Source organism: Ambystoma mexicanum, chromosome 11, assembly GCF_040938575.1.
Source record: "Ambystoma mexicanum isolate Mex_15411 chromosome 11, UKY_AmexF1_1, whole genome shotgun sequence".
In the NCBI taxonomy this organism is placed as follows: domain Eukaryota; kingdom Metazoa; phylum Chordata; class Amphibia; order Caudata; family Ambystomatidae; genus Ambystoma; species Ambystoma mexicanum.
Genome location: NC_090934.1, coordinates 1,478,307,942 through 1,478,321,806, shown reverse-complemented (window position 1 = coordinate 1,478,321,806; position 13,865 = coordinate 1,478,307,942). Strand labels below are relative to the sequence as shown.

At 49.4% G+C, this 13,865-nt stretch overlaps 1 protein-coding gene across 6 annotated transcripts in view; it reads right to left on the bottom strand.

The window, feature by feature from the left end:
- The window catches only part of MAN2A2 (mannosidase alpha class 2A member 2), a 291,925-nt gene that overhangs the window by 241,976 nt on the left and 36,084 nt on the right, over nt 1-13,865 (bottom strand). For all 6 annotated transcript variants that reach the window (XM_069625193.1, XM_069625189.1, XM_069625190.1 and 3 more), the window contains one exon: nt 8,192-8,449. In XM_069625193.1, coding sequence (XP_069481294.1) covers nt 8,192-8,449 — 258 coding nt within the window. The remainder of the gene's footprint in view (nt 1-8,191; nt 8,450-13,865) is intronic.

Sequence of the window (13,865 nt, the reverse complement as noted above, 5' to 3'; positions counted from 1 at the left end):
TGTGCAGTGACAATATACACAGACTCAGCTTACATGACGATGACAGTACATGGAGGTCTAGCAAGATGGGGGCGGAGGGGATTTCGACGGGCAGACGGAACACCAGTACAGCATGCAGACTTGTTGAAAGAGTTAATTGAGGCCCTACAAAACCCTACTGCAGTGGCAATAGTAAAGTGCCAAGCACATACATCGAACACAGACGTTGTGTCTTTGGGGAACGCGGCAGCGGACGCTGCCGCCAAGGAGGCTTCCTATTTTCAAAAATATGACACAGGTGAGTACATGCTTCAGCAAAAGAGAAACGAAGAGCCCCCAGAAGGGTACAACATGATGCCCATATCACAAATACTAGAATTGCGGGAAGGAGCTAGTGCAGAGGAAAAATTGATGTGGACAAAACGAGGGTGCAGCAAGTCGGGAACCGAGCTGCTGTGGCGGCAAAAAAACTCAGGAAAAGTGGTAATGCCAATCCAGTTACTAGAAGTTGCGTTTCAACAATTACACTTCCCAGCACATAATACCAAACAGCACATTGCAGCAGAAATACAGGAAGATTGGTTCGTGCCCTGTCTCCAGGAGCACGTATCTCGATTAGCAATGGAATGCACAACGTGTCAGATCTACAGTTCAGGAATGACATTACGCAAACTCCGTGGAACAATTCCTAAACCCATTGGCCCATTCAGAGAGCTACATATAGATTACGCAGACATGGGGGAAAGATGTAATGGCGCCCAGTACATGATCGTGGTTGTGTGCCCATTTTCAAGGTGGGTGGAAGCAGGACCCTGTGCACGACCTGATGCCAAAAGCGCCGCCAAGTTCCTAGTGAGGGAAGTATTCCCGCGCTGGGGAATTTGTGACGTAATTCGCTCACACAACGGCACTCATTTTGTGAATGAGCTTTTCAAGGAAGTGACTACATTATTGGGAATAAAACATAAACTATGTTCGATTTATCATCCTCAAAGTAATGGCGTAGTGGAAAAGATGAACGGACTATTAAAGGGCAGATTATCAAAACTATGCTTTTCATTGAAAAAGAATTGGATTTACTGTCTACCCCTTGCGCTATTTGAATTGAGAAATCAGCCAAGTAAAGACCACCATTTGTCCCTGCACGAGATCGTGACTGGGAGACGAATGAACACAGCACACTCTCCACTGCGCGAGCACTCAGATGCTCACAGAAGCGCCGCAATATTGGGAAATGAGTTCACAGATTATCTAAAGAAGTTGACAAGGGCAGCGCGCACGATATCAAAGCAGCTCTCCCCACCCTTCACTAGAGAGGAGGGAAACGTAACAGGATCTGTCACGGAGCCAGAGCAACAGCTACAGCTGATGCCGGGCGACTCAATTTATGTCAGAAGCTTTGTGCGTCGGTGGAATGCACCACGATTCCATGGCCCATACGAGGTAATATTCTGCACGCCCACTGCAGTGAAGGTGAAGGGCTTGAGGTACTGGGTGCACTTGACCGATGTACGGAAAGCATATAGCAATGTCCAAGAGGAGGTGGATGAGGAGGCACAGACAACAGCAAACGATGCAACTGAGCAGAATATCTGAACATGAACTTATGTGTGTATGTTAGTACTGGACCTGAATGGGAAAAATGACTGAGTATACTTGCTATCTTTTTAAGCTATTATTGAAAAAAAAAAAAAAAACACATTTTTTCCGTTTTATCTTGTGGACTTATATGTAATTAATGAAATGCTCAAAATATGACGTGTTTATACCCTTGTCTGTGAATACCCTCCCCTGCAACCCTACCCGCTCCCATTCCCCGTCAATATATATATTGGCACTTATAGTGCCAACGAAATGTTTACATACATGCACTTAATGCACTTTTATATCTCAAACAGGAGCTTCCATGGCATCTAACGGGCAGCCTGCAACGGATAAGATTAGTAGAATGAGAGAATTAGTACATGAGAGATGCAGATATTCGTATGCGTGTGGATTATCTGTATGCATTACATTGTTTTTTATACTAATGTTTGGCCTGGTTACATATTGGTTTGTAGCGTTCATCTCTATCGAGATGAACGAGGGGGGAGGGATTAACAGCACTGAGATTAACAGCACTACTGGGACCAATACAACTGCAAGTGTCAATACTAGGGAAGGTGATTTTTTGGTATGGGACGGAGCTAAACTTGTGTGGGGTTATCATACCACACCATCCAGTGCTCTCATCTTACAAAGAAAAAAGCCACAGGGTGGAATGCAGAACAACACAGTGTCTCCACCAGGGGTATCTAATTACAATGCCCACAGTTTAAATGACAGCAATCCGTCTGCCATATCATGGTTGTAGAACACCCCCACCAGCCAGCCTGCCCCCAGACTAAAAAACAACCTGCAAGATAACGTCAGGGAGGAAGGGGAAAAGTTACTAGCAATACACAAAATATTATATGATGAATGGGCCAAGGGGGGCGGGAATGAGAAAGGGGGGTCTATTCTGTCTCTTGTCCAGGAGGTTGGGAAGCACATAAGGAACAAGAATAACAGACGGAAAAGGGAAGCAGGGAGAAGAAAGTATGATGAGTACTATGGGCTAGGTCTGGATAAGATGGAAGACCCACGACACCCCCACCAAACAAATAAATGGTATGCGGATATGAGTGCCACAGCTAAGCAAACAACAAATGAGAGCTGTTATGTCCGCTCCCTCATTCCTCACGCTTCAGGTACACCCAGAGTATTGTTACCCAAAGAGTTGCCAATCATAGATGCCCAATGTCTCCTTCATCTCACGTTGTGTAGGATTAAGAACACCTTCCAGGCACATGGAGTTACTTTTCAAATGCTGCAGAACGAAAAAACTTGCTACCCGAAAACGGCAGGGGTGGTATGTCTAGAAGAACCATTTTTTGTAATACAAGGGACACTTTTTTCGGCTAACAAGTGGAAGGATGAAGAAGTAATGTGCAAGGCGGAAGCACTGAGAGGTGTTGCACCAGAGAAATTGCAGTGGATAGAAGAAACATGCACACCAGTATGGAAGGAGCACATTTCAAAACTAACTTGGGTAACAGCCATTGAGAAACCCTTCAAACTACAGAACGAAATAGACTATGAACTATGTTTTAAAGGAGAGGGGAAAAACCCCATGGGAACGAACAAACACTGCAACAAGACCCTCACCATCCCAGATCTAAGAAAAGGGACAGCGGCCCTGATGGACACGTACTGGGTATGCGGCAACCAGGCATACCTACACCTCCCCCCGTCATGGAGTGGCAGCTGCTCAATGGCCACTCTACACTCAGCCCTAATGGTGATACCAGAAAGTCACATCGATGGGAGCAAAAGGACACAGGAACACCTGCAACAGAGTGTGGCCCAACCAACTGCAGAGGGACAAATGTATGTCCTGTCTTCCGGAAGCAAGGGAGAGGTGCTGACCCGTACCAGACGAGCATCAAATTACATATCAAAGGCATCATCAGAACTGTTGGCTCAGATCCCCGACAAATATCGATTATTCAGCTCAGCAGAAACATTTTTTGCCTCACTCGTCTCAAGTGTCCAAGCAAGAGCAAACGCAAAATGGCTCCAGATAACCCGCTGGGAATTGATTCAGCTGCCAAACGACACTGAAGAAGGGTTCAACATAATAAAGGTGGAACTAAGGGCTTTACGACTGATGACCATGCAGAACAGGTATGTCCTGGACCTGTTGACGGCGATGGATGGAGGTGTTTGCCGAAAAATAGGAAGTGCCTGCTGCACTTTCGTACCTTCTGAAGACGCAGAGAACGGCTCCCTGTCCCATGTGATCGAAGCAGTCCACAACCTAGGAGAAAAAATGAAAATGGAAGGCGGAGCAGAAGACAGCACGTGGTTCAACAACATCTTCTCCTGGGTCCCCTCATGGCTTGGAACAACTGTGAAATTTTTGATGCCAGCTGTGGTGTTCCTTCTTTTTATTTTTTGCCTGTGCCAGGTGGGTCTTCGATGTTGCGCTAACACAGTACCTAATGGTGCAATGATGATGGTGACAATGGGCAACACTCGTGGGACAATACAAAACATGCAGGAAGTGCAGGTGCAAACAGGAACAGATGACACACCAAGATATCAGCTAGTGCCTATCTACCACGACAAGGATATTGTAGATAAAGCATGGCATACCACCATTAGAGAGCCCCGTGTGTTAGAATGGTACCAGGAGGTGTGGGTAGATTTGGCGGGGGATGGTGGGTGTATATACCCGACTTGTACCCCAGATGAATATGCCAGAAGAGGAGAAAGCTTACGGGGGGTGTGCAGAGCATGGATGCCCATAAAAGGCACACCTGCATGGGACGAGGCAGTGATGGACGAAGCAGAATGTAGAAGGTTGGAGGATTTAAAGTATTCGTTACTTAAGTAACGAAAGGAGGGAAATGTAGGGGAGGAGTGGTCCGAAAGACCCCCCCCGCCTACATCTCCACCCCAGGTGAAGGCCATGGCTCATCGTGTGTCCCCACCTACCACCAGGGCCCCGGTGATGGGCGGCTCACCTGCTGAGAACATTGCCCGCACGTATTGAATTTAGCTAGGCCACAGAAACCATTTTTGTCTACTAAACATAGTGCGAGCTTAGCGCACTGTAGCGCGGCCCCCACCCTCGGAGAGTTTCAGTTATCCCTGTCGCTGCAGCACCCTGGCAGATCCGCTGCGAGCCCGTTCCCACGAACAAGACGGACATGAGCTAGTGTAATACACTAACATTGTAACAGTTCACCTTCCGCAGTGTATCATCGCTCCCAGCATGACCCGGCCAGCGGGCCTGGGCAATGATAAGAACAGTAAAATAGTCATCAGATGGCAGAAAGTCCTTGTATATTAATGTCAAGACCACTTGCAAAGTATGCTCTTCTCCACAAAATCTCTTACATTACGAAAACCTGTAAAATGTATAAACCTAAGAAAGCATGCTTCCATGATGTAAGCGATGGCGAGCCCACACCATTGCAGTTGGGTACTAGTAATGGAGGAGCGTTCCAGAGATCTATTTGTTACGTGTATCATTGGGAAACTTACACTTCATGGTTTTGCGCCATAACCGAACTAATGCTGCTAGAGTACACAAGAAAACGAATGTACCTATACAGAGAGCTCATGTGAAGGATGCGCGAGAATGCTCTTGTTATGTGTGCATGGCTAAAGCCCCATCTGTGCCACCGCCGCCACGTACAATGGCGAGTCAGTTTCTATGTACTCCATCAACCCTAACACTACCTCGCGTACTGCAAATATATATGCATGTAACTAAATACTGTAACTGTTAAAATGTAATGTACAAATAAGGTACTCAGGCTGGATATAATCGAGACACATCCAGCCAAGTTGAAATGCACGTTATAAAAGTGATTTTGGATGAATATTACAGAGTGTTCAAATGTTTGTGATGTTGTACCTAAAGTCGGCAACACACGAGGAAGATACCTTTGTGAAATACATGCAAGGCCATTCCCCCTCCCACCCTGCAAAGGCTGCCAAGACATGAGAAGCAGAGGCCCGCGCTGCGCTACTCCGCCTCCCCCAACCAGACTGGAGCCGCTTCAAAGATTTGTAGCCCCCTCTGCAGTACCCAAGGCCACGGCCCGCCACCTGCATTATTTACAGCACAGCAGTAAACCTCTGCCTGAACACACACTTTCAAAGGCGCCCTCTCGTAAACCCCCCAACCCACCGGATCATCTTAGACTTATGGCCCTGTGCAATCAGGACACCCAATACTTTGACAACACACAGCGGCACATCCATAACAACTTCTAACGAGGCAGAAAGACCTGTACCGCCCGTCCCAGGCCCTGAAGCTTAGCACCTCGACCTATAGCCCCGGTCAACAGGACTCTGGTAACCATGTCCTGACGTATTACCGCCAGACCCCTCACAAGGTACATTCCTCCTGTGTTGCATTAACCTGTAGAATAACCTATTGGAAGATTTACTAAAGAAGATAATATTGAAATGACTGAATGACTGCGGTGTGCATGGCCTAGGGCAAATAAGTCAGGAAAAGACATTCATCTCTGACACTGACCGCGATGGCACAACAACACCGCCCGGATGAACTCTGCCAACCTGCCAGGCCCAGCCCAACCCACGAGGCTGACCAGTGACGTTCTCCAGCCACGGCCAACCACACCGCAGCAGCACCTATAGTTAGTCGTCGCCACCCAATCCCATTGAACTTGTGCCCCCTATAGTGTGTAGGTTCTTATGACGTTTTTTGTAAATATATACGCCTGTCTTTGCTATTGTCAGACAGAGCGCTCTCGGAGTTTGCAGAGTTCTTTGCATGCCATATTCTCGTTGATAAACTCCCATTTAAGCTCACCCGCACTCTGTCTTGGCCTTATTCCCATTCTGGGAGAGTCCTTCATTGTCTCTCATTGTGGGGAGGATCGTGCTGGTCGGGGACGCTTGCCCTCAAGCATTACAGCAGAGCAAGAGGTGCCTACAGCATTACAGCAGAGGAAGCACTGCCTACAGCATTACAGCAGAGGAGGGGGTGCCTACAGCATTACAGCAGAGGAAGTGGTGCCTACATTACAGCAGAGGAAGCACTGCCTAAAGCATTACAGCAGAGGAGGTGGTGCCTACAGTAGAGGAAGCAATGCCTACAGCATTACAGCAGAGGAAGAGGTGTCTACAGCAGAGGAAGCAATGCCTACTGCATTACAGCAGAAGAAGCGGTGCCTACAGCATTACAGCAGAGGAAGCGGTGCCTACAGCATTACAGCAGAGGAAACGGTGCCTACAGCATTACAGCAGAGGAAACGGTACATACAGCATTACAGGAGAGGAAGCGATGCCTACAGCATTACAGCAGTGGAAGCGGTGCCTACAGCATTACAGCAGAGGAAGCGGTGCCTACAGCATTACAGCAGAGGAAGTACTGCCTACAGCATTACAGCAGAGCAAGAGGTGCCTACAGCATTACAGCAGAGCAAGAGGTGCCTACAGCATTAAAGCAGAGGAAGTGGTGCCTACAGCATTACAGCAGAGGAAGTGGTGCCTACAGCATTAAAGCAGAGGAAGCTGTGCCTAAAGTAGAGGAAGCGGTGCCTACAGCATTACAGCAGAGGAAGCGGTGCCTACAGCATTACAGCAGAGGAAGCGGTGCCTACAGCAGAGGAAGCACGGCCTACAGCATTACAGCAGAGTAAGCACTGCCTAAAGCATTACAGCAGAGCAAGAGGTGCCTACAGCATTACAGCAGAGGAAGTGGTGCCTACAGCATTACAGCAGAGGAAGCGGTGCCTACAGCAGAGGAAGCACTGCCTACAGCATTACAGCAGAGTAAGCACTACCTAAAGCATTACAGCAGAGCAAGAGGTACCTACAGCATTACAGCAGAGGAAGTGGTGCCTACAGCATTACAGCAGAGTAAGAGGTGCCTAAAGTATGGGAAGCACTGCCTACAGTATTACAGCAGGGGAAGCAGTGCCTACAGTATTACAGCAGAGGAAGCGGTACCTATAGCATTACAGCAGAGGAAGCAACGCCTACAGCATTACAGCAGAGGAAGCACTGCCTACAGCATTACAGCAGAGGAAACGGTGCCTACAGTATTACAGCAGAGGAAGCAATGCCTACAGCATTACAGCAGGGGAAGCAGTGCCTACAGCATTACAGCAGGGGAAGCAGTGCCTACAGCATTACAGCAGAGGAAGCGGCGCCTACAGCAGAGGAAGCGGTGCCTACAGCATTACAGCAGCGGAAGCACTGCCTACAGCATTACAGCAGAGGAAGCGGTGCCTACAGCAGAGGAAGCACTGCCTACAGCATTACAGCAGAGGAAACAGTGCCTACAGTATTACAGCAGAGGAAGCACTGCCTACAGCATTACAGCAGAGGAAGCAATGCCTACAGCATTACAGCAGGGGAAGTAGTGCCTACAGCATTACAGCAGAGGAAGAGGTCTCTACAGCATTACAGCAGAGGAAGCGGTGCCTACAGCACTACAGCAGGGAGGGAAATGCTCATCCTAGTTTGGCCCAGTGGCGCTTCACTGTCATCAATACCTACGTAGACTGTCGTAGATGTGACTTCTAGGGGGAACCAATGCGCTCTTTGAATGGAAGGTTGGCCCTTAAAGAGCCTGCCGGCACTAGGGGAGAGGCCAACACACACTCATTCTCACTTTAAGGCAAAGGTAAGTTCTTAACTTCACCTGCACGTCTGTCTTGAGCCCTTTGTCTCCCACAGCAAACTGACAGTCCTGTGGGGAAATGGAGAAGAAGCTGGGCTTGGGGTCCGGCGGCACCACCCAGGAGCCGTTGGGAATGTGGTATGGAAGCACCGCTGGCTGCCCGTCTGCGTTGGCAGTCAGCTCGAGCACAGAGTCCTTGATGTGGCTGATGATCTCATGGTTCTCTTCCAGAAGCTGCTCCAGCTGCTCGATCCGGTTCTGCAGCACCGAGATCTGGCTCTGCAGGGCAACAAACAGGCGCGAGTGAACAAGGGCCACATTGACACAGGCGTAGAAACATACAACCGACAGCCTTGGATGCAGCGGGTAATAAACACCCAAGGCATTCAAGAGGACCTGCTTATTTAGAGACAGTACCCCCCATCCCCCCCATCCCCCCCACCCCCCCCAAGGAGGGCAAGTCTGCAAAAGCAGCCTCCCCCAGAGAGACGTGAACTACTACCTGCATTACTGCATACATTATTTGACGCTTTTCCAAGCAGAGAATGGGGGACGGGGAGGGGCAGATCTCTTTCCTCAGCTGGGGCCTTGTTGTGACCTTAACTGTGAGGTGAACAGGTAACGGATACACAGGATGCCAGGAGATCTTCAGGTTGCTTTAATCAGATGTCATCAGGAGATTACTTGAGCTAGTTACAGGTTCAGATTCAGGCTCAGAGGGGCGCCCACTGGCTTCCCCCCACCCAGGCTACATCATCTCAACTGCCCTGGGTGGGACACGCAACACACAGCATTCCACTCAATCATACCCAAACATGCCATTCGTGACATCATACCTCAAGCACTCTGCATACATGCAAGCAGATGGCCAAACAGACCTACAGTCCTCAAGAAGTCAATCCTAACACCCCCCCTCAACCCCTCCCCACTCCCAATGCCGGTTCCAAACACCCAGAAAAATAGTACAACCAAGCGTAACTAACATACACCGACAGGACCCAACCACCTTAACTACACTCCAGTGACCAATATACAACACTCACCTCCTTCCGCTCCCCACTGCTACCGGGGAACCTCGAAGCTGCCACCATCGAGCACCACCAGCCCATCTCGGGCAATCAATCAACACAAACCCTCAAGAAACACTGATCTACTTTTATCCACCCCTGCCACAGCAGGATCATGGCGCTGCCACCCCCAAGCACAAACTCCCCACATCGGGACTGGCACAAGGTCCTGTCGCAACTAACCGAGGCAACTAACTTCCTAAACAGTAAAACCCCAGGGATCTAACCGGAATAACAGCACACTTCAACCAAACAGCACACAACTTTTGCAATCAACATCAAGCACGACCACACACCTACACTCACACCAACAGGGCAAATACCACGTACGGAGGGGTTCCAACACAAATGAAAGCAAATACTAAACCTAGTTTGATGGCTGTCCAAACTGGGTTAACCACAATATTAGGCCTCAGCCCAAAAAACTCTCCCCCTTCCCTCCCTCCCTCTCCCTCTCTCTTTCTCCCTCCCTCCCTCTCCCTCCCTCTGCCTCTGCCTCCCTGCCTTTCTCCCTCCCTCTCTCCCTCCATCCATCCCTCTCCCTCACTCCCTCCCCTTCCCTTCCTCCTTCTCCTACCCTCTCCCTCCCTCTCCCTCTGCCTCTGCCTCCCTGCCTTTCTCCCTCCCTCCCTCTCCCTCCCTCCCTTCCTGTAGTGGCAAGATGGAATTAATCAAACTATGCAAATATAGGCACTGTGAACCATATGAATACAACAGAAATAAAAACCAACCTTGGCATGACACAACCAAGTACTTCACACCAAGTCCACTCAAAACTCTCCACTGGACAAGGACAACTCACCACTATATTCAAACCCACGCTTGGGAGTCAGTCAACACTAACTAAACCCCCGCCCAGGAAGACTACTAAATCACCTCCCCAGACACCGACAACAAGAAACATCCACCTTCTTGTGCCCCGAACAGCACGCGGGCAGGGCCCTGCCCCACACCTGTTCCCTCAATGGGCTACCACAAAACCCATGCTAAGCGCTAATCACATAACAGTTTGGCATACGTACCATGCTAACACTCAATACCAATGGGTTAACCTCACAACCCATACTTAAACCAAAACATGCAGCTCACTGCTTACAATCACTGGGCAGGCACACTTACCCATGGATGGGAGAATACGCATACACACCCATCCAAAAACGAGACACCACTAAAACACACATCAAATGTGCTCGCCTCCACGCACCTACAGAGCACCCTATAAACCCGAACCTTAACCGGTGCACTCTCATCCACGCGTTCCAAACATTCCAATCACAAAGTCACACTGCTACACGCTCCCCACACTAACATGTTGCAACAATCTGCATGTAACAACATGCTTAAAGCTGGACTACGACAATTCCCCTTAACTACCCATTACACCAAAACAACAGGTAGCACATCGACAAATTCCTGATGCTACCCAACACTGCCAGTGCATGCCCAAGATAGAACAATGTGACATATAGGACCTCATTACTTGGTATTCCCATAATTACCGCACTGGAAGCCAAAAACAGTTCAGTGCAAAAAAAGAGAAATGTCCCCAAGCTGCATGAAAGCGAAGTCCCTTCCGACATGATCGCACCGCGCCGAGGTCCCTCCAATACTACCAGTGCCACGTAGAAGATCAGAGTGCCAACCAGTGTTGCCAGGTCGGAAGAAAAATATAAGCTGAATGCCCTTCCAAAACAAGCTCAAAACAAGCTGACTCCCATCCAAATAAGATGAAAAAAAAACTTGCACCTAAAACGTTGTGGAAAGGTCTCAAAAGTAAGAAACATAACAGCAAACATACATAGACACAACACTGACATAGTGTGCTAAAACACTATTTCATTGAATGGAGATTAGAAGTCCCAGAATGCAAAATAATGCTGGCCTGAAATATATTTTCTTTTTACACTACTGTGCACTACTGTATTTTATTTACTTTGAGATTGGTTAATAAACGTTGTATAGCAACATAACTTTGCTAAGGAATGGTTATCATAAACGTCTGGCTGGCTATGTTCAATACATAGCAATCCATTTTGGCGGTAGAGCAGGCAGTGTTTGGGCATAGAGCATTCGCCGTCTCCCGGTTGTGAGTGGGCAGGAACCTGTGCAGGGAGCCGTTTGAAAAGCTGGTAATCCTGGCTGCTGATCGCAAAGTATATCTATGTTGAAGTTGAGCACCGTAGAGAGCTAAATGGGGCAAAGTTTAAAACTTGGTTTTAATTGGTTTCCCACAGGATTGCCTGGGTCTCCACTACTACTAGTTTTGAAAACATCTATTGGTTTTACAGATGTGTGTTACTGATAAAGCTCAACATGGCTTTGGTCATCCGTTTGCAACATCTGCCAATTGTAGTGGGGACGATGGATGACCGGCACTTGTTCTACAGATTGACAATTTCAGGTGTAAGTGTGCATATTGTGGGGGTTGAACAGGGTAACTAACAACATGAACCGTATTAGAAGAATTTTAAATACATTGCAACATGGCCAACTGGAAGCTTGAAAATAAACTCTCTCTGAGAACATGTTCTATATAGACTCCGATGACACTGCATCCTTGGATATCTAACCAAATCTTGCAATAAATAAATATATATATATATATATATATATATATATATATATATATATATATATATATATATATATATATAAAATAAGTAAAGGACTTTAGTAGTTAATGCAGCAGCACTGGGAATATTACCAGGATAACATTGCTATAGTGCGACTGTTCTTTTGGTAAACTGAAACAATCCATTCTTTAAATGTAAGTGTGTCTGACAGCATGATTAGACTTTTAAAGCTAGCTTTCCTTTGCACATGTTTAGGCATTTGGCATTGATGGGCCACCTAGTGGGCTGGTAACGATCCCATCAGTGCCAAACACCTAACCATAGGCAAAATACAGGGCGCACCCGGGAGCAAGACAAAGGAGCAATCGCATGTCGTAACATACCACCAGCAGCCCAGTGCAGGTCGCTCTGTGCGACGGGTAATGGACTTAACTGCAACATAAACAAGCCTAATTACACACGCACAGACGGTCCAACAAGCGACCTCCAAATATTAAAAGTGACTTTGGGCAAAAACAAGCCCAAAGTTGCTTATAATAAGCGGACCTGGCAACACTGGCGCCAACGTGCATCGCGTCTCGTTACCCGCACTGCTAGGTGCTTCACTCGGACCCGCGCGTTGCACGCAGCACGCACCGCTGGCAGTCCTGCGCTCCAGATGGCTACACTGACGTCACCTCAGTGTTGCCAGGTCCACTTATTATAAGCGACCTTGGTCTTCTTTTCGTCAGAAGACGCTTATAATATTTGCTGGTCGCTTGTCGCGGTTTATGTCCGCTTATTTCCCCTATTAACTGCTTATTGTTGCTCTTAATCAGTTCACTGATTCAGTAAACTGAATACGCGTTTAATAGGGGCAAGCGGGCAAAAAGCGTAACAAGCAGAATCGCTTCCCCGGCAGTCAGCACTCTTCAATCCAAACTCTGCTGCGGCACAGCGACCCCTGCTGCTAAGTTCCATCAGCGGCAGGGCCCACGGTCAGTGCCGCAGCGACCCCTGCTGCTAAGTTCCATCAGCGGCAGGGCCCACGGTCAGTGCCGCAGCGACCCCTGCTGCTAAGTTCCATCAGCGGCAGGGCCCACGGTCAGTGCCGCAGCGACCCCTGCTGCTAAGTTCCATCAGCGGCAGGGCCCACGGTCAGTGCCGCAGCGACCCCTGCTGCTAAGTTCCATCAGCGGCAGGGCCCACGGTCAGTGCCGCAGCGACCCCTGCTGCTAAGTTCCATCAGCGGCAGGGCCCACGGTCAGTGCCGCAGCGACCCCTGCTGCTAAGTTCCATCAGCGGCAGGGCCCACGGTCAGTGCCGCAGCGACCCCTGCTGCTAAGTTCCATCAGCGGCAGGGCCCACGGTCAGTGCCGCAGCGACCCCTGCTGCTAAGTTCCATCAGCGGCAGGGCCCACGGTCAGTGCCGCAGCGACCCCTGCTGCTAAGTTCCATCAGCGGCAGGGCCCACGGTCAGTGCCGCAGCGACCCCTGCTGCTAAGTTCCATCAGCGGCAGGGCCCACGGTCAGTGCCGCAGCGACCCCTGCTGCTAAGTTCCATCAGCGGCAGGGCCCACGGTCAGTGCCGCAGCGACCCCTGCTGCTAAGTTCCATCAGCGGCAGGGCCCACGGTCAGTGCCGCAGCGACCCCTGCTGCTAAGTTCCATCAGCGGCAGGGCCCACGGTCAGTGCCGCAGCGACCCCTGCTGCTAAGTTCCATCAGCGGCAGGGCCCACGGTCAGTGCCGCAGCGACCCCTGCTGCTAAGTTCCATCAGCGGCAGGGCCCACGGTCAGTGCCGCAGCGACCCCTGCTGCTAAGTTCCATCAGCGGCAGGGCCCACGGTCAGTGCCGCAGCGACCCCTGCTGCTAAGTTCCATCAGCGGCAGGGCCCACGGTCAGTGCCGCAGCGACCCCTGCTGCTAAGTTCCATCAGCGGCAGGGCCCACGGTCAGTGCCGCAGCAGGGATGTGAAGAAGCGCGACAATAAGCCACAGGGAAGTTGATTCTTATTTAAGTCCTGGTCTAGGAGTTAACACCCCTGTGGTGCCCTCTTTTTTCCAGATACAGAAAT